The following is a 24,768-nucleotide window of genomic DNA, read 5'->3' on the forward strand; positions in this document are numbered from 1 at the left end:
TAGTCCTCACTTCCACGGAGGGGGCCAAAGATCTTACGTAGAATTTTTCTCTCGAAGGCTCCCAAAACTTTTTTATCTGCTGTGGACATCGTCCATGTTTCTGCGCCATATAGCAGGACGGGAATGATGAGCGTTTTGTAGAGTGTCAGTTTGGTCCTTCGAGAAAGACCTCTATTTATCAATTGCCTGCTAAGCCAATAGTAACACCTGTTGGCAAGATCTCCAGGCCGACGTCATTTCTGTTGTTGATACTTGCGCGGGGTCGACAAAGTCCTTTCCAACTTCGAATTGTTGCTTGCCAACACTGACATATTGTCCAAGACGCACAACGTAGAGGCTCCTCGGGTGTTGACAGCAGGTACTTCTCTATCTTCTGACTTTTTCAACCTCTTACTGGAAGAAATCTTTCGCGCTGCTGAGCTAAACCGCACTAGTACTTACAACATACGCATACAATTCATATATTCCTTCGTGAGCTTGCTTTTTTGATATCGATGCCGATGTCAAAAAGTTACCCGCGAAGTACAGCTTGCTAGAGCTAGAAGACAATAATATAATATAATAGGACTGGATAATAAATAGCCCTCAGAATAAAATATGTTAGCATCAGTCTATATAATCGCCACATCTCGTATTCAAACATTGAGAAATACAATAAATTGAGATTTAAAATATTTTTTAAGCAGCCAAATAAAACACATCCCATTCTCCTATCCTATATTCAGAGGCCATATCTATCTAAAATGCACATCGTTATATCAGGCGGTATCACTCGCCATTCAGTGTAACAGCAGCTCTTTCCTCATTTCAAAAGAAATAAGGACCGATGATGCCGCCAGTGTTCTATAAACTTCGCGAACAGATTTGTTTTTTTTTTTTTTCAAAGTAAATTTTCACAATTAGGTAGCATTGTTATTGTCAACATAATTAGCCTTTCCCAGATGTCAAACTACTTGTATAGTGATCGATATCGATTATTCTCATGCATCTCAAAAAAACAGATACACTCACGATCCCGCCTATGTCACACACGGAAAGTCACTTTGGAAAGTTACTAAACAAGGTGACGATGTGCGTACGTGCTTGATTTATAATCAATTTCACATAGGTCTGCATTATTTCAAACCTTCATACCTCACACCTAAGAGGTGATATGTCATCTGCGTATGTAACCTCTTGGAAGGACCCTATTGGCAACTACTGGAGGCGGAGAGTTACAACTGTCCAATATGATGCATACACTCCTATGTGTATTATGAAGCGAAAATCGTCCCAAAATTACATAATAGGTTAAAGCTAAGGCATAAATCAATGAAATTTATATATGAATAAATTGAATATATGAAAAATACGAGCAGCAATAATATTATATTGATTTTCCCATGTGGCCAATTAATTCAATTATTTGTGCCTATATATACAATAATATATAGGTATGTTATATCTATATATAATTATATGTTAGGTGACAAGTATCACTGTTACGTGTTATATGCAGACCAGCTATAGGATTTGATAAGTTTTTTTGAAAATGCCTGAACACATTAAACATTAATTGATTACGAGTAAAAGGATTAAACTCTGTCCAATTAAAATGAGCAGAAAGCAAGTTTTTCAACTGTGCATAAAGAACAAATACAAATAACAAGTAGTACAAATAACATAGAACAAAGCCAAGAATACCAAGTTAATGTAGCTATAAAAATGAAAACTTAAATCTGTATGAATAGACTTTTAGAAATGTAAAAAAGAAATCGTTGACGGATATCTAATTGGCAAATGAAACAATTGTCGAAGCATCCGTGAGCCTATTTCCCATCTCGGTAGTCGGAGTGATTTTAATATCCCTGAGTGAGGAGTGGAGCGAAATAATATATAAATATTTGTTCTATTTGCACTCCCAAGTTCCTAAAAATAGTAATAAGCAATTAGATAGTAAACGTATTTTTGCTCTTTACTTCTTGTAAAACGGTTCTCAATGAAACGGTTATGTTATAATACAAAAAAAAAAAACACATAAAGCCAGAAAAAATCCACGAACACAGTTTTGTACCCTACAGGAAATTCGTGTTTGGCCCATAACCCTTTACCCTGTCAAATACTTTTTATATTTTTAACATTTCTTTATCAATAGCTTGAACCTCTGCGGTGTCTTGAAAGCAAATACACGTGAACCTAAGTTATTCATTATATCCATATACAAAACAGCATTCCCATGGCAGCCGGTTCTACGTTACCGGAATGACTCGGGTTTTTATTCCCGACCAAGGGCTGCCGCCCCAGTACACTAGCCCTGTCTAGTGTATCGTATATCACCCCACCCCTTACGTCACAGGAGCACATTCCCATGGCAGCCGGTTCTACGTTACCGGAATGACTCGGGTTTTTATTCCCGACCAAGGGCTGCCGCCCCAGTACACTAGCCCTGTCTAGTGTATCGTATATCACCCCACCCCTTACGTCACAGGAGCAAACTCCCGCAGCTAACCTGCTCCAAATACTTCTCCTCAGGGCTGGTGTCGAATCCAACCCTGGGCCAGAGGTATTCTACTGCTGCGTCTGCCACCAACGGCTCCACCCGAACTCCACCTCGGTTAGGTGCAATAAGTGCAACGGGTGGAACCACCTTAAGACCTGCTCAGGCCTTAAGTCGCACAGGGAGTGGTCCACACGGTATGTGGCCACGTGTTGCTCCCGCCAACAGGCGTCTGATGCCTCCACGGCTACTACACCCCCTGATAGGCCGGCACTACCAACCGCCACCACAACCCACACCTCCACGGTGAGGAGCCTATCGGAGCAACACAACTCCCCTTTAACCCCTCCTATCCCTTCCTGCTCCAACCCCAGTGCGGGGACAAACCAGCAGCTCCTGGTCCCCCGTACAGTCTGTTCCGTGTGTCAGACCGTAATACCTCGGAATCTGGTATCAGTCCAGTGCAATTCCTGCAATGGCTGGTGCCATTTTCGGAGATGTTCCGGCCTGCGCACCACCCGTGAGTGGACAACTGCCTACGTTGCCCCCTGCTGCAGAGCTCTGCACCCACTACCTCCCCCGGAGGAGCGGCCGCCCACCACCATCAGGCCGCAACAACCACAGTGGATTGCACAGCAGGTCCAACGTAGACAACCCCACGCGTCCCTCACCCCCCGGATTACACTGACCTCACCGAGAAGCTTCAAGCTTCTCCAGTTTAACTGCAACGGACTTACGAGTAAGGTCGACGAGATAGTCGACTTTATGAACCGGCACAGTATCAAGATAGCTGCGGTCCAAGAAACAAAGTTGCACGCTAGGTCATCTCTGATCACCAGGGATGGCTATAACGTGCACAGACACGATCGCGAGCGAGACAACGGTGGTGGCCTAGCGTTTATAGTCCACCACACTGTGCAGTATCGTCTTATCGATGAAGGAATCGACCCCAGGGACAGCACCTTAGAATGTCAAGGCATAGCTGTCCGGTCAGGCGATTCCGAGCTCGAAATTTTTAATATATACATACCCCCTGTCACCTGCTGCCCGGCAGGATATCACCCTGATATAGGTGCGCTCATCAGAGGTGAAAACCGATTGGTTGTAGGTGACTTCAATGCGCATCACGATCTTTGGCATTCAAGCCTGCCAAATGATCGTAGGGGACAGCAATTGGCAGAGCAGATAGACGACTCGACATTCAGCACAGTGAACGACGACGCCCCCACCAGGGTAGTGGGCAATTGTAGCAGCTCGCCTGACCTAACAATAGCTAGCGCGGGTCTGATAAATAGCATAACGTGGCGACCTATGCTATCGCTTGCATCAGACCACTTGCCCATTATCGTCTCGATCGAGAGACCTGCCGATTTCGTTTCCGCGAATCACCGGTCCTATTTTAACTTTATAAAAGCTAATTGGGCCGGCTTCACGGAATTCACCGAGGACACCTTCGCCGCTCTTCCCATCCCCACTGATGTGCGCGTCGGCGAACGCGCATTCCGCAAGGTGCTCACAGCTGCTGCGGCTCGCTTCATCCCAGCTGGATGTTATAAGGACATCCGTCCCCACTTCCCAGCAGAAGCAGCCAGTTTAGCAAACGAGTGTGACCACCTACGCCAGGCCGATCCCGGGGATCCCCGCATAAGGGATCTCAATTTGGAGATCCGGCAACTGGTAAATCAACACAAGCGGACTAAATGGGTTGAGCACCTGAAGACTTGTAACCTCACCTCCGGAGTGAGTAAGCTCTGGTCCACCGTTAGGTCCTTGTCGAACCCGACGAAACACAACGACAAGGTGGCTATCACCTTCAACGGTTGTACTTCGTCGGACCCGAAGAGATGCGCGAGCTATTTTAGCCGGCTGTTTACACTGCATCCTCCGGGCGACAGAACCAAACGTCGTGTTACCAGAAGGCTGCACAAACTGACGAACGACAGTGCGCCACTTACTTTCTCCGGTGATGAGGTTCAGGGGGCCATCAACAAGTCGAAATCTTCGAAAGCCATTGGCCCTGACGGACTTAACGCGCTGATGCTGAAGCATCTGGGACCCCTGGGAGTAGGATACCTCACAAGGGTCTTCAATTTGTCTCTGGCCGCTCTCATCATCCCTGACAAGTGGAAAGCAGGGAGAGTGGTCCCACTATTGAAACCTGGGAAACCCGCCAACCAAGGAGAGTCCTATCGGCCGATAACTCTCCTTTCCCCAGTAGTGAAGACACTTGAAGCCCTCCTACTCCCACTCTTCACGACCCACCTGGCCCCAGCCCCACATCAGCACGGATTCCGACGAGTGCACAGCACCACCACGGCACTCACCGCCATAAACGCCCAGATAAATCGCGGGCTTAACCAAAACCGCCCCTGCGAGAGGACTGTCCTAGTAGCGTTGGACCTAAAGAAGGCTTTCGATACAGTCAGCCATTCCACGCTACTAGATGATATTTATCAGTCGACACTCCCGCCAGGGCTGAAGAGGTGGTCCGCGAACTACCTGAGCGGTCGGCACTCGTCAGTGATTTTTCGAGATCAAATGTCAAAGCAGAGGAAGATTAAGCAAGGCGTACCGCAGGGTGGTGTCCTTTCACCCTTGCTTTTTAACTTCTACATCTCGAAGCTCCCCCAACCACCAGCGGGAGTTTCCCTGATCTCATACGCTGACGACTGCACGATAATGGCGTCGGGCAATGACATCGATGGCCTGTGTTCCAAAGTGAACAACTACCTCACCGACCTTTCTCGCTTTTTCACTGCGAGGAATCTCCAACTTTCCCCCACTAAGTCCACGGCGACCCTTTTCACCACCTGGACAAAGGAGGTCAAGCTGTCCCTTAAGGTAAAAGTCGACGACACACCAATTCCGACTGTGAATAACCCCAAAATTTTGGGTGTAACCTTTGACAGCTTGCTCTCCTTCTCTGCGCACACAACCGCAATTGCCACTAAAGTCCAAAATCGCAACAAGGTCCTCAAATCGCTGGCCGGCAGCACTTGGGGCAAGGACAAAGAACTGTTGCTTTCGACATTTAAGGCAATTGGCCGGCCGGTTCTAAACTATGCTGCGCCTGTCTGGTCGCCTGGCACTAGTGATTCGCAGTGGATAAAGCTTCAGACATGTCAGAATACCGCCATTCGGACAGCGACCGGGTGCCTCCTGATGTCACCCATACAACACCTGCACAACGAGGCACAAATGCTCCCAGTCGCAGAGCACAACAAACTGCTCAGCAAGCAGTTCCTGCTGGGGTGTTACCGCAGGTTTCACCCCTGCAGACACCTGCTTGAGCCTGAGCCGCCTCCCAGGCACGTCAGGAGACACCTCCTCGACTACGCTGACGAACTCCAGGACAAAACTGACCGAGACCTACTGGACCGGACAGTATTCAGACAGTCAATAAACGACATTCACCGGGAGTCCGTTACCACCTTCATGAACTCCCGTCCCGTGAATGCCGTAATCGGAGTCCAACCACCACCCATTGCAGAAGAAGAGCTCCAGCTTCCCCGTGAGACTCGTGTAACATTGGCACAATTACGTTCTGGATATTGTAGCAGGTTAAACTCCTACTTATCCAGAATTGACCCCGACATACCAAACACATGTCCGGCATGTGAAGGTACCCCGCACGACACTAACCACCTCTTCACATGCCCCCTTAATCAGACTCATCTAACCCCCCTCTCCCTCTGGACCCAACCCGTCGAAACAGCATGTTTCCTGGGCCTACCCCTAGATGAGCTAGACGAAGACGACAGATGATATACCCACACTGACAGGGCTAACTATGCTGTTAAAACAACAACAACAACAACAACCCATTATAAAAATACATAAACAAGGAAAAGTTAAAATCTCGATGAAGGTTAGGTTAGGTTGACCTGGCTGGCTGAAAGCCATCACATATACCTATTGATCCTTAGGATTACCAGATGGAGCTAGACCCTTACGTTTCTTTGTAGTAGACATCTTGTTATACGTCTGCGTTCTTTGCGAATCTAAGTAAACTTTGGAGCTCTCTCCCCGAGAGGCTTTCTAACCTCTAATATTGTAAAGCTCCTAAACATTTTAATCTGGTTCTAGCGTTTCCCTCCCTTCTAGCACATTGCAAATCTTGTATGCGTGCGCCGCTAGCAAATTGTGGCCTGTCAGCATACCTACGATAGTTCTGCTTTCTTTTCTAGACAGAGCTAGTACGAATCGGACGTATTTATCTGCACTCTGTGTACACATGATTTTCGCGGTTCTGTAAGTGGCTAGATTATTCTACCTCCTATCTATCAGTATTTTCATGTCCGCAGCGATGTCTTTGCATATCGTATTTAAAGGTTTCAGTATGTCGTTTTCTTGTTCGAATTTTCTGTAAACAGCGCTTTTGGTAATCTCATCTACAATTTCGTTTCCTGCAATGCCCTTATGTCCGGGTACCCAATAGATATGCAACCGTCTGTCTGCGGCTAATCTCTCTATGGCTTCCCTGTTTTTTAGAACATTTCTAGATGAAATTTCATATTGCCTTTATCGCAGCTTGGCTGTCAACGTACATATACATATATTTATTCTGGAGTTGCTTGATGTGTTTGCGATTGCTATTTCTGCAGCCTTTCCTACCGCAAAGACTTCTGCTTGAAAGATACTACAGTGGTCAGGAAGCTTAAATGGCTGCTTGATGCCTAGCTCTGCGCAAATCTCGATGAAAATTTCAAATATTGAAAGATAAAAATAATGAAGTCGAAAAATAAATTTTTTATTTACAATTTTTTAACATTACATAAATTAACAAACAGAATAAGATAATGCAAAATAAAAATAACAAGTATGTACATACATGCAAGTAATACATAGCTTCGGGATCTAAACTCACAACTTTCTATGTTTTCTAAGTTAAGTGGAGTTTAGGCTAACCAAAAACACGTAGTGCTGACATGGTAGTGGGCCAATCTCACAATTTTGCTTTGGATGACCAAATATTGTATTCCATCATTTTTGTCTATTCAGAAGCTAATGATAGAGAAAAATAAGCGATAGCGTCGACGACCTTTTCTGCTGCTGCAACTGTATTTTCCTTCATACTTTCCCATTCCGGGTTATTATTTTTCAATAGTTTGCGAAACATGTTATTCAGAGGCATACTAAATTCAAAACTAATTCTCACTCATTATGGTTTTATTTAGGTTTCAAAGTCATGCAGGGCTCAATGAAATGCATTAAGTACGAGTATGTTCATATGTACATATGAACCTCTATCTTTTTCGCAATACATAGACAAAAACACTTACGTGTCTATGAATATATGTAAAAGCCTTATGGTGCCAGCTCTCACTGACGTTATCGTAGTCCCTTTCTGTTGCCCGTAGGATACATACATACATACATACATACATACAGGGTTGCCCATATTCGACGGGCCTATCTGGCAAGCCTGTATCTTTTGACAGAGACGTCAGATCGCTTAATGGCATACCGCGTTGGAAGCGTCAGTCCAAGCAGATTTTTACCATGGAACAGTACATGCCACGCGCGCGCATCCAAATTGTGGAAATTTACATTCAGTCAATTGTGAAACTCAACGTGCGTATAAAAAATTAAATAATGTGAAAAGTACGCCTTCTAAGAACACCATTAAGGTTTTCGACTGCTCTTTCTAATCCAAAGAGGCCAAATCAAAACCGACCAAGGCGATCGGATGAGAATATTGCTCTTGTACGGGCCAGTGTTGAGACGTCGCCAAGGACATCCCAAAATCGCCGTTCTCAGCAGTTGGGCATTGCTCGAACCACTTTACAACGAATTATCAGCATTGATTTGAATTTATTCCCGTATAAGATTCAATTGACGCAAAGATTGTTGCCTGCGGACAAGCCTCGTCGATTGGAATGGGCCCAAAGAGTCATCGAAATGGCTGAAGATGACGGGCAATTTTGGAACAAAATCATCTTGTCTGATGAGGCTCATTTCTTATTGAATGGGACGGTAAACAAGCAAAATTTCCGTATTTAAGCCCTTGAAAATCCTCACGAAATTCAAGAGTTACCTCTTTTCGACGAAAAAGTCACTGTTTGGTGCGGCGTTAGTGCGAAAACGATTATTGGGCCGTTTTTCTTCGATTTTGACTGGCCACCGCGCTCGCCCGATTTAACGCCACCTGACTTCTTCTTGTGGGGATATTTAAAATCAAAGGTTTATATTAATAAGCCAAACACCATAGAAGAGCTCAAGAACAACGTCCGTGAGGAAATAGCCGCTATTCCAGCCGAAATGTTAACTAAAACTATGGAAAATGCTGCAAAACGGACACAATACGCCGTAAAGGCTCAAGGCGGCCATTTGAGAAATATCATATTCAAAAAGTGATGTCCACAAATCTACTTGAACCAAATTAAATGATTATTATCGTCAACATCAAAAAAATTGTGTTTTTCTTTGGTTAAAAAAAAAAAACACATGGGTCTGTCGAATATGGGCAACCCAGTACTTAGAAAACAGCTGCTTTCCTTTGGCTACATATTTACACAATACATCGGTCTGTGTTTGGGGGTATCGACACTATGTTGCCATTGATATTTTTGCATACACACTTTTACACACATCAGCGTTATCAGTTACACTTTTTAATTGTTTAATAAACCAAAGCCAAAACCAACAAATGCAATTAGTTCATTTATCTATAATGAAGTTTATTCAACATTGCTTTTAAGTTATTTTAATAAAAATTAAAATTTTTCTAAGTTTATTTTGTAAATGATTTCTAAATCTACTGTTTGGCAACACTGTGTGGTGGGAGCGCAATCAGCTGGCACGTTTCTACGGAACAATCCAACATTTTTCATTTACCCACGTCAACGATCTACGATACTGCGGAACGGAACGGTTGAGTTTTTATTACATGGGACTCTTATAAGGTTTTCGTGCCAGCTGACACGAAACGTACCTTTACGTTGGTGAGTGTGAGCACCATTACACTTTAAAGAACGATGGAAAACTCACATACAAGTGTATGAATATTTTTGTTATGAGTTATTTTGTTTACTTATCGTAGTCGCCTACATGTTTTTGAAAACAATGTGGAAAAACTATGGAAGTTGTATAATTTTTCGAGTTGTTATTGGTATGAGTTTTTGCTAAACTGTTCTTATGTATTTAAATATGTAAGTACATACGTATGTATGTATATATGTACAACTTTAGTGGGTCAAAGATGTGCCTATATACATACCTACATATACATATATGTACATTAGATGCCTTATGTGCTCCATACATTTTGTTTAAGTATTTGAGATCGTCCCATACAATTACAAAACTGAAATCTGAACGACCCGATTTACACGAGGAGACATCTGGAAGGGAAACATTTTGTTCGGTGGCGAAGGACGGTCGGGGAAGAGAGAAGGGATTTTGTCTCCCGTACTCGGCGACACGCTTTGCTCTTCTTATTCGTATTTCCAATCTTTCCAATTTTTGACAGTTGCTTCATTCGTTTTTTTCTTTTGTGGGAGAAGGTTCTGAGTTATGTGTTGGTTTTCAAGCAAACGGAAGATAACAAAGATGACAAACATCCGAACACTGCTTGGGAAATGCACGATTATATTTGCTAGTAAAGTAGGTATAATTTAAAATATATTATGGGGCATGTTTATGTTGAATTCTAATTTTCCTCGCATTTCTAGTTACTCAAGTTAATCTTAAGTTAATTATTTACATATTTTATTCAAGTATAAGAATTTATTCAAGTATAAGAATTTATAAATATATTTCAATAAAAAAACAACAAATTATTTATTATTTAACCAGTTTGCATTTTTCATTCACATATTTAAGAAACTGCTGTCGAACGCTCTCTGCTTTACATGTAAGCGCGTGCTAGAATACATCCGAACCAGACGATGCTAAAGTGTTAAATGTCAAAATGTCGCGGAAACATTTTTGCCCGTGTGAACGCGAATGAAACTTCAAAAGAGAATTTCCTGTGTCTCCCTTCCAGATGTCTCCTCGTGTAAATCGGGTCAACTGAGTCAGACCGTAGGATGGTCCGTATAGCATTTTTTTAGTGTTTTCATTAACTATTTCGTTGCTGCACTACCAACGAAACACTGCTCTGATCTGAACTTGAATAGATGAGTAATAGAGCGGGTAGCGCAAAACACGGCATCAATTGTAGTAGCTCAGAACAATAGTCGAAAAAAAAGGTTTAAGTGCTCTCTGTAGTAGCAGGGATAGCAACATATTTGGAGTCGGCCGGAACACTACTTGTGAAATTATTTATGTGTGCTTCAGCTACCGCTACCGCTTCTGTTGCTCTGCTACTATTCCCATAACTGCTATTAACACTTTTTCCTTTTTTGTTTTGTTGGATGCATTTGGTATTTCAAAGTCAATGCTGTGTAGCCCAAACAGTGCGTTTATTGAAAGGAGGAAAATCGACTTCTCTGACGAAACACAATTCCATTTCAGCGACTATGTTAACAAGCAAAACTGCCACCTGTAGGGATTGGGAAACCCGCATGTGATTATGGAGAAGTTAATGCATCTTCCGAGAGTATAGATTTTGGAGAGGTGGCATCATATTCTTTGTAAATACTGCTGGAACCGTCATTTCGGTCAACGATAAGCGCTACAGAAACAAGGATAAACAATTTTTTATGGCCGAAAATTAAAGATATTAACTTGGACGATCCTTGGTTTCGGCAGCATAGCTCGTCAATAATTATCAGCCGTCTCCACGTTTTGGACGTCGTTGGAGTCTTATGCGTACAATCTATTAATGATTCAGGGCTTTTAGAAAAGCCTTGGAAAACTGGGTGGTTAGGATGCTTTATCGCGAAGCAAACCAGAGCAGCCACATTACTGATATCATGTTCCGTAAATAATGATAATGTCCGCTCTCTCGAGTAAACTAATAATACAACGAAAAATGTTGGTTTTTGTTAAATTTTTTAAATAAATCTCATGGACCACCCTGTATTGTTACATCTATCTGGATATAAAATTTTATTTAAGGTTGATGTCACAGCCGCTACGCCACACTTTTTCCACTTATGAAAATGAGAACGTATGACAGTTCTGTTATTCGATGTAAATACTTAGGCGCACAAAAGCAGTTGAATGGATATGTAGTTAGATATTATATGTACATATGTGTATATGCATGTGGGGACTAAAAATATGTTTATAGGACACTAATTAGTTGGGATGAATTAATCAATTTTTAATGCATTAGAATAGATTTTAATAATTACATACACTTACTAGTAAATTTGCAGATTTATCAGAAATGGACGTGAAATTGATATATGTATACTTTTTTATTAGAGCAACCACCTAAATATGATATGAATATTAAAAATTTTACTTATTTATTTACTTAGTTTTGCTTTCAAATTTTTTAATTACGGTATACCTCTGTGCATTGGCTAGAGCCAGACAAAGCGCCACGTGTTTTATATGTAAATTGTAGCAATGTTGTAAAAGGGCTAGTGCCCTACTACATACCTATTTTGCGTACGTTTTCAAACTGAGAAGAGTTGAAAAATGCACCGAGGTCGTTGTAAATAATTGTGCAAAGTAAATGTGATCAAAGATAATATTATTGGAAATTTCTGGTAAGGATTAGTTGACAATTAGTGCAGGGGTATGTAACAAGCACCATATAATTGTGTCATACATACATATGTATATGTATATAAAGGAATAGAAAGTAATACAAATGATTTGTAGGGAATTATTAATGTCTTATGCTGAGCAAAGCTCTGCGCATTTAGTAATTGCTGTTCCTTCTAGGCATCGTACAAAGATGCATACATACATGTAAGATAGGATAGGCAGAGTATAAAACGGTGGCAGTGTGTGAGACTACCTTTCGGTAGATCTCTCCATTTGTGGAAAAACATCAGGGTGTTTTGTTGCCGACTAGAAAGACTTTAACTTTACTTTACTTCCTGTAAGAACAAAGACGGTGATCTGGTGATTGACATCCAGAGCATACTTAAATTATGGAGGGAACACTTTTCGAACCTGTTAAATAATGATAGCTGCGCATGTCACTGAGAATGTGAAGATGCCGATACCCCAAACGTCGACGACGGAATTGTCGTTCCGCTACCCGACCATAACGAGGTGAGAATAGCGATAACGCGGCTAAAGAACAATAAAGCCGCGGGCTCCGACGGACTGTTGGCTGAGCTATTCAAACATGGCGCCGAGGAGCTGGTAAGGTGCATGCATCAGCTTCTATGCAAAATATGGTCAGATGAAAGCATGCCGACCGATTGGAATTTAAGTGTGCTATGCCCAATCCATAAGTAGGGCGATCCCGCAGTCTGTGCCAATTACCGCGGGATTAGTGTTCCAAATATCGCCTACAAGGTTCTAGGGAGCGTATTGTGTGAAAGGCTAAAGCCCACCGTCAACCAACTGATTGGACCTTATCAGTGTGGCTTTAGACCTGGAAAGTCTACCATCGACCAAATATTCACAATACGCCAAATCTTGAAAAATGCACATGAAAGGAAAATCGACACACATCATCTTTTCGTCGACTTTAAAGCTGCATTCGACAGTACGAAAAGGAGTTATCTGTATGCCGCAATCTCTGAATTTGGTATCTCTGCAAAACTAATACGGCTATGCAAGATGACGTTGCTCAACACCAGCAGCGCTGTCAGAATTAGGAAGGACCTTTCCGAGCCCAATGTGCCTGTCGTGCCTGGAGGAGGCGGATAGCACTGAGCACTTTCTCTGTGAATGTCCTGCCTTTGCTATGCCACGGCTATGAGTTTTGGGTTCCGATGTCGTGAGAATGAGTAATATTCGCTCTCTAAAACTGGAGGATATTTACAGATTTGCCAAAGAATCTGGAAAATTCTCACAGGACTAACTATCTCTATCTCTGTCTCTATTCTTTCCTATCTCTTTCTCTGATACTTTTCTCCTTCCCTCCTTGACTATCTATTCTCTTTCCAAAGCTCTAAATACAATGGGCTTTTTAGCCTGAGTGTTTTAGGAGCCACCAAATCTCCTGGTGCTCTCTGGCTCGACCTTTTCAAATTTACAATTTCAATTTCAAGGGGATAAATAAAACTTAATAACTTAATTAGCACACTGGCCCTAGTAACCGGTGCTATTTTTAATAGGCATATCAGAGTAATTTTCGTTTATTTTATTTTCAAACAGAAAATTAACTCTTCACTTTTAGTTAAGTTTAGTTTGACTGTTGTTCTTACACGCATTCAAATATACGTAAAACTAAATACCCATTTTGACTCTCAACTTCTATAAGCTATAAGATGTCTTGATCGAAATTTTCCACTTCCTTAATTAAGTTCTTCAGGTTATTTCCCTCAACCCAAAATAGCCCAACCCAATTTGCATTACCTGTTACATAGCATTGTGAAACAGGCTCGTCGCATTGCAGCTACTCATGTAAAAAAACCAAAAACAACACTTGAAGCTTGTCGGCAAAATATTTGCATTTAACGATGTACTAATGACGATTAAAATGACGCGAGTCACGCCAACGCCGTTTGCTAAGAAAGCCAAGAAAATTTATTATTCTTGTAAAGCAACATGTAACATGCAACATGCCACACTTAGAGCAACGAGTTGGAGCATTTCGAATAAAGGTGTGACTAACAACATTTTGCAACTTCCTGTTGTTAGTGGGACGACTGAAATGCGCAACCGAAGCGATTCAGCTTAGCGATTAGCCAAATTGTATATTTCCGCCACAAAAAGTGCAAAAATAAGGTCGAAACCTTTATTTGTTGAAGAAAAATGAACAGTAAATCAACTCTTTATGAAGGAAAAACATTTTTTTTCATTGTGTGGTTTCTTCAGCTAAATAGATTTAGTATGCCAAATGGACGGTTTCTTGTTGTTGTTTTTTTGTATTTTTTTTTTTGTTTTTTAATATACTTGGTTCCATTTAATTTTATTTACTCGTTTCTTTTTAGATGCCAGCGCGGCACAAGATACCGGCGAAACCGGGAACGATTGGAATCATATACGAACTCAAAACAGTGCCAACGGACGGATCGGTACGGGAAACATGGTCGCCATAGACATGCCAAATGCTGGAAAAATAAAATTCGATCCGCCCAAAGTGCCAGTGATATTTGTTTTAGGCGGCCCAGGTAGTGGAAAGGTGACACACTGTGACACATTTATGCAGGAGCGCCGTGGTGTGACACATATAAATATGATGGATTTGTTGCAGCAGTATGCAATGGGTAACGGTAAGTAAACAAAATTTCCTCATAGGACCAATTTTCTTCGTTCGTCTAATTTCTTTGCTCATATGTGTAGATATGCAAGACTTCTCGCAACTATCCTCAAAGACCGTCACTGAGGTGCTCATGCTGGAAATGAAAATGGCTCCAGCTGCCAAAGCGTACCTAATTTCGGGATTTCCACGCTCAATGCGCGACGTGGTCGAATATTCGGAAAAGGTAATGTAAAAAAATGTAATCAACTATTGCTTATGCCTTTATATTTTTAACTACTTATTTCTTGGATTTTTAAATATTTCTGTATAGCCTATATGAACTAATCTCTGCCTTTGTTCTCATAAGCACACAAATATTTATTACGTACACAGCTTCCAATCCACAAATGATGACACCAATTATCGCACTCTATCATAACCCCCCAACACTAGAAAAATACATATGTAAGTACATACTTGTATAGTGAAATCAACTGGGGAACTACTAGTTCACAAAAAAGTGATGACAAAGCAGTGATGTCCTACCAGGCTCGATAGTCCCTCGGGTGTATAATTTTTGTATATAGCGGAGCTAGCACTTGGTTGGACTGCTGGGTACTTTTGTACCCAATTCTCTCCATCTGAGACTTTTTTCAATAAAACCACTTAATTGAATGAATTTAAAATGCTTTCAATCCGTATGAGTCCTTTTGTCTACTTGATATTTTTTTACTTGATGTATAAGTACAACAGTTAATGCGATTTAAAAATCCTTCGAAAACAATATTTAAGAATGGAACAAAATCATAAAAAATGCATGTAATATAGTCAAATCATAAAAAATGCATACATTAATATAATATTTTGTTAAAAATCCTTTTTGCTTTATTTCTGCTGCACAGCGCCTTTCTTCTTCTTCTTGTTTGGCGCGATAACCGCTTACGCGATTTTGTGCGAGTTAAACAAACCGCGCCAGTAATTTCTTTCATGCTAACGGCGCCAGTTGACACACTCAGTGAAGCAGAGTCCTTCTCCTCTGAGCTCTCTAACGCAGACGAGGTCTTCCTCTTTCTCTGCTACCACCAGCTGGTACCGCATCGAATACTTTTAGAGCAGGAACATTTGTATCTATTCCGACGACATGACCCAGCCAAAGAAACCGCTGGATCTTTATTCGCTGCGCTACTCGCCGTCCCTAACATGCAAAGGACCAAAAGTCTCCCGCAAAATCTTTTTCTCAAACACTCCAAGGGACGCCTCATCGGATATTGTCATCATCCAAGCGTCTGCGACATACATTAGGATGGGCATGATGAGCGCCTTGTAAGTAGTTAGTTTTGTTCGTAGAGAGAAGACTTGACCTCTCAATTGCCAACTTAGTCCAAATGTCTTTGTATTGACATTATTAAACCTCTTAAACGTTCAACAGGAATAGATTCCATGTTACCTGACCTTTTCAAATAACTGAGCCAATTTAGCGTCCTGAGCGCATTTTTTGTGTCGTTTCAAAGATGGGCATCTTCAAGTGCCCAATCCAGGACAGTGATCAAATTGTCTTCGAAAAACTATCGTGCCATACGAGAAGTGTAATTCGGGTCATTGTCTTGTTGAAATTCCAACATACTTGCCTTCCATGTCTTAAATACTTGGCATCCTTATTACCTTGACTTCATACGAAGAATTCGAGCGACACCGTTCCACGTCCGGATCCATTATTGAGCCTCCCCGTGTTTTATGATAAGTGAGACGAACTTGGGGCGCATTTGGGGCGCATTTTGGCCGCCGCACGTACTTAGTACCATCTGCGCTAACTCTATTTATTTTCGTTCATCGCTGAATAAAATATAACGCCACTAGATTTTGAGTTGCGACTGTTACCAATGGCTTCTTCCGTGCCAGACGACTGTGAAGCTCTGATAGGTTTTTTCGCATCCCAAAAAATTGTCGTCATGACCTTTCGGCCGATGAAGTTGTCTTCGCCTTCTTTGGAGCAGATTCACCGGGACAAATCCATTGTTTTGATTGTTGCTTAGTTTCTGATGTGTAATGATGAGTCCAGGTTTCATCAACGGTGTCAACTCGACGCGAAAATTCCTTGTTATCTCACTTAAACTGCTCCAAACACTGCTTCGATGTTAACAGCCGCATCCGCTTTTTGTCCACCGTGACGGTGGCCGACAAATTTTTCATCGCCAACTTATCATGTAAAATATTAATCGCCATTCCAGTCCACCCACCTATGGCCTCCGTTGCTTCGCGCACTTTCGTTCATCGATCAGCAAGAATCATGTCATAGACTTTTTGAATGAACTGGGTAACCACGTCTGCCGGGCGTCCTGGTCGCTCGTCAACAAAAATGGATGTTTGCCCACATTTAAATTCGTTGGCCAACCAATATCTAACTGTGGTCACAGATTGTGAAGCGTCCCCATAGTCAGCATCTAACATTGCTTTTATCTCCTCGCATTTTTTCCTATCCAAAAACAAAAAGGGGAATACCAAACGGTACTGTTCTTTTTCCATCTTAGCAAAAATCTCGAAACAGGTCCTACTCGAATAGCTGCCAAATCCAAACTAACCCATAAATCAGCCAGGAAGTTGTTTGGACGTCGTTTAATAGATAGCAGCACACGATGCTAACACCAACTGCCCGATAAAACATGCGCTTATATGGTTGTCAACGCATCGCTCCTAAGTATTTTCCAACGGCTGCACATACATACATTGCTAGTTACATATTTAATTAGTATTGCGCTAGACTAGTCTAGGCCTCAAAGCACAGTTATAATCAAGAGACGTAATCAAATAATTTATTAATGCAAAATTGAATTAATCATATCCATTTACGGTGCAAAAACTGGCAATGTCATTTACATGTGGGCATATGGTATACCATATTTTACCATCGGAAATATTACTCAGCCTTCTAACTCCAGCTTCTTTTCCGTTCCGAATCGCTACTATCACTTTTTTATATATACTGCTATACAATTCACTTTAGTACAAAAACGACACACATACACAAGTGCACACGTACATACAGGTCAAACACAAGTAGTACCAAATTTACAATTTTTACAGATTCAAGTCGTGAATGGCGTGATTTTGATATCCTGGCGTCAATCGGTTCTGCAAAAGCAAATTGATTATGGCGCAAAATTAGGTCATGTCGTACTCTCCTTAGCCAAAATGGAATTAGAGAATTTCTTTAAAAATGTGATGCCTGTAGCAGACTACTTCGATCAAAGTGATATGTTAATAGCTGTAAGTAATAACTGATAAATAAATAAACCCAGTTGGAATGCGATAAGTCGAGTAACGGTTGAACAAATAAGAATTACTATAGACATACGATGCATTAATTAGAGAGAAAGAAATGGTGATTTTGAGTAAAAGAAATAGTAATTATTATTTTTTTTTTATATTTATTTTATTGTAATAATTTAGATAGAATTTTTAGTAAAAGAAATAGTTTTTTTTATTATTTTTATTTTATTGCAATCTCTTTTAAATTTAAGCATTAAAGCATTACATATATAACTTGGGTTATTGAGGCGATATTGGGGTGAAGTCCAAATCAGAGACCTGCATGGCTCACTGTATTCTTGAGTTGTTCATACGCTAAATTTCTTGCTCACATTCAGTCAATTGAACCAAAATATTCGGTCAAGTGCAGTCAGCTCATGCAGGCGAACGCGTAGTTCAGCTCAGTCAACACGTATGATCTAATGTCTTCGGCTCAAATCCAATCATTGAACAAAAAGCAGCATTGAATGAAATTAGCATCGGCCTTTGCGTTCAAACGATCAAACTAGCACATGTTCGAGCAAACGAGCGTTGGCGTACAATGTACGCTGTAAATTGCGTTTCGTATTTGAAAGGCCGCCGTAGCCGAATGGGTTGGTGCGTGATTACCATTCGGAATTCACAGAGAGGTCGTTGGTTCGAATCTCGGTGAAAGCAAAATTAATAAAAAAAAAAAAACATTTTTCTAATAGCGGTCGCCCCTCGGCAGGCAATGGCAAACCTCCGAGTGTATTTCTGCCATGAAAAAGCTCCTCATAAAAATATCTGCCGTTCGGAGTCGGCTTGAAACTGTAGGTCCCTCCATTTGTGGAACAACATCAAGACGCACACCACAAATACGAGGAGGAGCTCGGCCAAACACCTAACAGAAGTGTACGCGCCAATTATTTATTTTTTTTTTTTTATTTGAAAGGATAGTTGGTTTCAGCCGTTGAAAAAATGAATTGCAATGTTTTCCTTATTTACATTATTTTCTTTCGTGTTTTATTATAAGTTTTAAGAAAAAAAACAAATATGAAAATATAGTGTTTTTGCTTTAAAATTTTGCTTTTACTTTGCTATCGTTAGTTACAAGCAAAAACTCATGCGGGATCATAGGTGTTCAAACCGGCTCATTTGGCTCTATAGCCCTTTTATTCTTGCTCAAAAAAATGAATGTATAGCCGAACGAGCAAATACCCGAAACGGCTGCTATGAAGACGATTGGTGATAACATCGGAGAGCTAAAACGCAGCACATGATTTGATTGAGCTGAAATAAACAATGACAATAACTTATTTGAACAAGTTCGATCGTTTGAACGCAAAGGCCTGTTTTTTTGTTCAAGCGAAGCGTATGAATGTTTTACACTGAGCCGGTGCAGTTCTCTGGTCCAAATTCACCTAAAGAATTCGCTCATCATATGCTCTTGATGGAAATAACTTACCCAACATGAAGTGAGAGCTTTGACATTTTGAGGCTAATTTCATTTTTTTTTGTTATGTTTCATATGGTTTGAAGAGGTATACCGCGCGATATGTAATAGGTGATTTTTTAAGAGCTTTAGGAAAGTTTTCCCAAAAATCACACGTAAAATTCAGAAAAATGCATGCAATTTTTATTTAAATCGATAGTACAGTCCATATAATTTAATGTTTGAAGATTATTTCATGCAAATGTTGACCGCGTCTGCGCTTTAAATGGTCTATCCGCTTAGTCCAATTTTGGCATACGCTTTCCAATGTTTCGGCCAGTATCTCACATATAAATGCTTTAATGTTGCCTTCCAATGCGTTAATTGAAGCAGGCTTGTCTCAATAGACGTGAGCTTTAACATAGCCCCACAAAAAATAATCTAAAGGCGTTATATCGCACGATCTGGGTGGCCAATTGACAGGTCCCGAACGTGAAATAAAATGTTCACCGAACTCGCCTCTCAACAAGTCCATTGGTACGCGTGCTGTGTGGCATGTGGCACCGTCTTGCTGAACATGTCATGCAAGTCAAGCTCTTGCGTCCTTGGCAAAAAAAAGTTGGATATCATTTCACGGTAGGGAATACCATTCACAGTTACGTTACGATTCGCAGCATCTTTGAAGAAGTACGGTCCAATGATAACTCCAGCCCATAAACCGCATCAAATTGTGGCCTTTTCTGGATACATTGGTAACTCTTGCAATTCTTCTGGCTGATCTTCACTACAAAATCGACAATTCTGCTTATTTACGTACCCATTGATCCAAAAATGAGCTGAACACAATTTTTCGACTTTAAACTTTCTTAAAAGAACACGCATTTTTATAATAAAATTCAATAATTTGCAAGCGTTGTTCGTTTGTAAGACGATTCATGGTTAAATTATAAATCAAACTGAAGATTTTTGACAGCGAAACAAAACATGAGACGTGCGTCAGCTGTTTAAACCAACTGTTTAAAAAGATAATAGCTACATAATCTCTGCCCGTACTAAAGGTATCATCGTTTTTTTTTGGGTATTAGCTCATTGCTAGAATCAATCCAAGTCTCCGAAGGTTATTCGCGGTGCCTTTGCCTGGAGCCTCTCTCTCTCTCTCTCCGTTCCCCATAGATGCATGCCGTAAGTCCAAATGGGTTTAATTACGGCCTTGTACAGAAGAGGTTTGTTTTCAAGAGACAGCACTGAGTTTCTTCCTATAGGTCCTTGTAAAGTGAATTTAAAACCGAGCTACGTTAGGTGTCTGTCATTTCAGTGTGAAGGTAAATTGTGTGGACTTTGTTGGTTTAACCTGTATACGCCATTTCTCTATAGTTTTTAATGTTTTCTTGTAGAAAATGTGGAGAGAATACTATTGTAGATATAATGGCGGTATCGTCAGCGTAAGTTGCAGTCTCAACCATTCTTGAGAGTGGTAGATCTCCAATAAATATAGGGTCAAGGACCAAGAATAAGAGCTTCCTTGTGGGACATCTCCAGAGATCGGGGCTAAATCCGTGATTTCGTCTCCTAGTTTGATTCTGAAGTACCTGTTATTAAGGTAGGAGCGTTAAAGAAACTGTGCGGAACTGTTCTTTTTCTATTTATACAGTAAACCCAGGTGCCAAACTTTATCGAATACCTGTGAAACACCGAGCAAAGCCGCAGTAGAAATGTTTTTTCTAAAGCCTAGCGTGTAGTATTATAGACTCGGTGAACTTGTTCCGTTGTTGCGTGCTCTTTGCGGAAGCCAAATTGATGATGGGCTATTAATTGCTTTTCTATTAGTACTGGCTTAAATCGTCATACTAGATTTTTTTCAAAAACTTTTGATAAGATTGGGAGAAGACTAATCAGTCTGTAAGAAGTAACAGCTTCTAGTGGCTTACTAGTGATGGAGATTAGGATAGTTTCAGCGTTTTTGAATTACTATGGAACATAACTGGTTCACAAAATGGCATTGAAGAGCTGCGTGACGTACTCTAAGCCTGCGTACGGGAGTTCTTTTAGGACTTTGCCGTTAGGAGGTCGTATGCTGGGCCCTGTTTGCATTGATGACCATAATGATTTTTGTAATTTATCATATTTTTGTAAGTACAATCGGAAGAGACATTTGGTGAGGTGCGTCCAGATACTCAAATATGTCGATTTCGTCTGTTAGCGATGTGTATAGATGCGGAGTAAATATTGATGTAAGATGTTTTGCTAAAGCTGTAGCTTTGGCATGGTTTGTTTTCAGTCAGCCGCTCAAACTACCTCTTAGTGGAGGAACTCTTGTTGTCGAACGAGCGAAGTTTTTCGTTACCTTCCATAGGAAGTAATCACTATATTTGTTTTCACACCGTCCAAACAGGTATTTTCAACTTCGCGTATAAATTTCGACTTATCGATTTCTGACTGCTGTTGACTACGTACAATCCGTTCTTTCATTTAAATATTCATGGCAATATTCAATGTTCTTTTAAATTTCTAGGTAAATGGTGAGCGGGCGCCAGCCGAAGTGTACAAAGACTTTCGTACTGCTGTACTCGACATACTGAGCACGCTTGAAAATCAAGAGGCCATGCTGAATGGAGTTACAGGTATGGGCAGAGGGATAAATGATATACCCGGCAGTATTGTTAGCGTAGACACCGCACCTAGTCAAGCCGCGAATATTGCAGACATTTCAAATGCCAACGCCAACAACAAAACTGTATTTGCTGCCAACACCAACCACAACAACAATAGAAGCCATTACAACAACAATGTGGGCAATCAGAGCATAGCGAATGCAATGGGCGCACACATTGCTTCAGGTGTCACTGCTGCTGCTGCGACTGCAGGAATAACAGATGCTGAAGTCATCACCTCACAACCTGCATTGACGACAACCAATAATGCCGCGACGAGTATGGACCACAATATGGACAATATACCGCCAGTAATTTGGGTCATCGGTGGACCAGGTAGCAATAAAGCGAGGCTGTGCATGAAGGCTGTGGGTTTGAATCCTGGTTGGGGGCACATAAGGTGAGGCCAAGCCATGTTGAATGCATAGTAAATAAGTTTTTCAAAGATTACACTTTATTGTAGCATGGGACGACTTTTGCGTGTCATAACCGACTCGGCACCACGTGCCAATACTGAAAACTATACCGTCAAAGAGTCACTTTCCGCTGGCGAAATGGTGCCGGAGAAGGCGATTAGCAACATACTCGATGCGAATATACGGCAAATGATGGATCGTAAAGGCATACTGATCGATGGTTATCCACGAAATTTGCAACAAATCAAACATTTTGAAAATAAGGTGAAGTTTTTCCCATTTTCGAAAGAAATCATTAAAAACTATTTTCTATACACTCCATCTCCAGTACAAACAGCGACCTCCCATTGTGCTGCTGGACTGTTCAAAACTGCAGTTGGGCCGTGGACGGGTCGATGATACTGTCTCCTCGTTTCGGCGTCGGCTAGAACTTTTCCGAGAGGAAACCCTACCAATGCTGAAGACTATGGATAAAGATAATCGGCTGCAAATTGTGAGTAAAACAACAATAAATTCTTTACAGTTAAGCATTTATAATCACAAACGTTCCTCAACCACTGCAATAGGTCGATGGCGATACAGACAGCCCATCAGTGCAGCGCGAATTCGAAAAAATCATACGCCAGCACGTACAAAATATACAAGATGATGGAACTCGACCAGCAAGCAATATGATTGATGCTGGCATGATGACCAATCATGTGAATCGTGATCAAACCGATGCCATTTTACATGATCTGGAAAATAATGTTCCGGGTGCAGTGCCAACTATAAGTCATCATGTATCGCTCATGAATGGCCATTTGAAGAATCGAAATAATAGTGCAGCAAATAGCTTAAACAGTAATCAACCGACAATGAACGGCGATATACGCGTATCGGGAATGACCGGTGGTATGGATTTTAGACACATGCTCGAGGAGGCTGAGAGATACCCCGTAGACTCGTATATGTAAAAAGGGGGCAGGAGTACAGTACAGAGAAAAATAAAGCTAAAAGAAATGTATTTAAGTGCATAAATTCCACTAAGTATATCTACTTATATTTTCGTTGCTGTGTTAAACATTTTGAGAGTCCAATTATTCCGAAAATTCTGTTATATGCGGTACCGCAACCTTTCAGCCGTTTCGTTTGTTGCTATTAGCCTTCATCAGATTTGCATGTATCGAAAACTTTCGAAAACTGCTCCAAAAAAACATGTGATTTCCTTTCACGGTCCCTGTAATTTAAATTTATTTTAAAATTCCCGGTGTACAAATATATTTGATGCTGAACTTCAGAAGTGGGTAGCTCCAAAACGAGCTGTTTAAAGGCTTCAACAACCTACAGACGTCGAAACACATTGACCGCGCATTTTATTTTTGATATACTTGTGGCACGGGAGAGATGGCATTGTCTTGTTGCAGGATGATTCGTCTTCAGTGTTTGGTTTCCCTTAATGCTTCGAAAACTTCTGGCAAACAACTGGTTGTGTATCACTCAGAATTGACTATTTTAAGTTTCTCTAGTGTTGCAGTCACGACATCATCAGATGCTTTGAGGTATTTCTTCCGCCAACAACTTTTGTTGTATTGAGCTCATCACGGAACATATTATCGATTGTTATTTTGTTTCCGACTCATGCGCACAGATCCAAGATTATTTACATAGTAGGATATAACAGACATGATTTGCATCATCGCGGCTAAATTTCTTCAATATTTCTTTGCATCAATCGGCAGTAGTCCTTTTTTGGGCCAATTATATGGTATCCAACGGAAGAAAATCTTCTTGACGAGCAAATGTTAATGTATTGTAATATTGAATGTATGGTATGCCGATCTCATTACTGTTCAACAAATACCTCTATCTTGCGATATGTCACATGAAGATCTTGCGTTATCGATTGACGCTCAGAATAGATTGTTTCTGGCACATCAACCATTTTCAGATGGTCTTCACGAAATTCGTGATCAGCATCCACGGCCACGTTGGAACTCCTTGTACCAGTGTTTCACTGTGGCTAAGTGTGATGCTTCAATGTCAAACTTGCTTAAACTTGATTAATGGACTCCTGTCTCGATAATCCACATGAAATTCGTAATAAATCAGCGCAAAAAAATTCGCACGAGCTAATTCCGAATTTTGGGCGAGATGAATTTTTCAACTCACTGAAAAAAGAACGAAGAAAGCTCGGAAGTAAAAACGTTCTATGTAAATGTATGCTAAAAAATACTTTTCGATAAAAATATCGAATTACACGTAGTGTTGCAAAGGCGCAAAATATAAAAGGCAAATCTCATATTCCTGGAAACCAGTTTCAAAGATCGCTAGACCTCCTG

The 24,768-nt window shown here is 41.0% G+C and overlaps 1 protein-coding gene across 1 annotated transcript in view; it reads left to right on the top strand.

Moving 5' to 3' along the window:
- Positions 1-24,127, top strand: part of LOC128864377 (adenylate kinase isoenzyme 5) — a 30,754-nt gene extending 6,627 nt beyond the window's left edge. Inside the window, exons 2-8 of the mRNA XM_054104009.1 lie at positions 14,431-14,712; positions 14,783-14,925; positions 17,763-17,945; positions 21,893-22,431; positions 22,495-22,711; positions 22,776-22,940; positions 23,014-24,127. Of these exons, the coding sequence (XP_053959984.1) occupies positions 14,431-14,712; positions 14,783-14,925; positions 17,763-17,945; positions 21,893-22,431; positions 22,495-22,711; positions 22,776-22,940; positions 23,014-23,403 (1,919 nt within the window). The 3' untranslated portion in view covers positions 23,404-24,127. The remainder of the gene's footprint in view (positions 1-14,430; positions 14,713-14,782; positions 14,926-17,762; positions 17,946-21,892; positions 22,432-22,494; positions 22,712-22,775; positions 22,941-23,013) is intronic.
- The last annotated feature ends 641 nt before the right edge of the window (positions 24,128-24,768 follow it).

Source organism: Anastrepha ludens, chromosome 5 (assembly GCF_028408465.1).
Source record: "Anastrepha ludens isolate Willacy chromosome 5, idAnaLude1.1, whole genome shotgun sequence".
Taxonomy (NCBI): domain Eukaryota; kingdom Metazoa; phylum Arthropoda; class Insecta; order Diptera; family Tephritidae; genus Anastrepha; species Anastrepha ludens.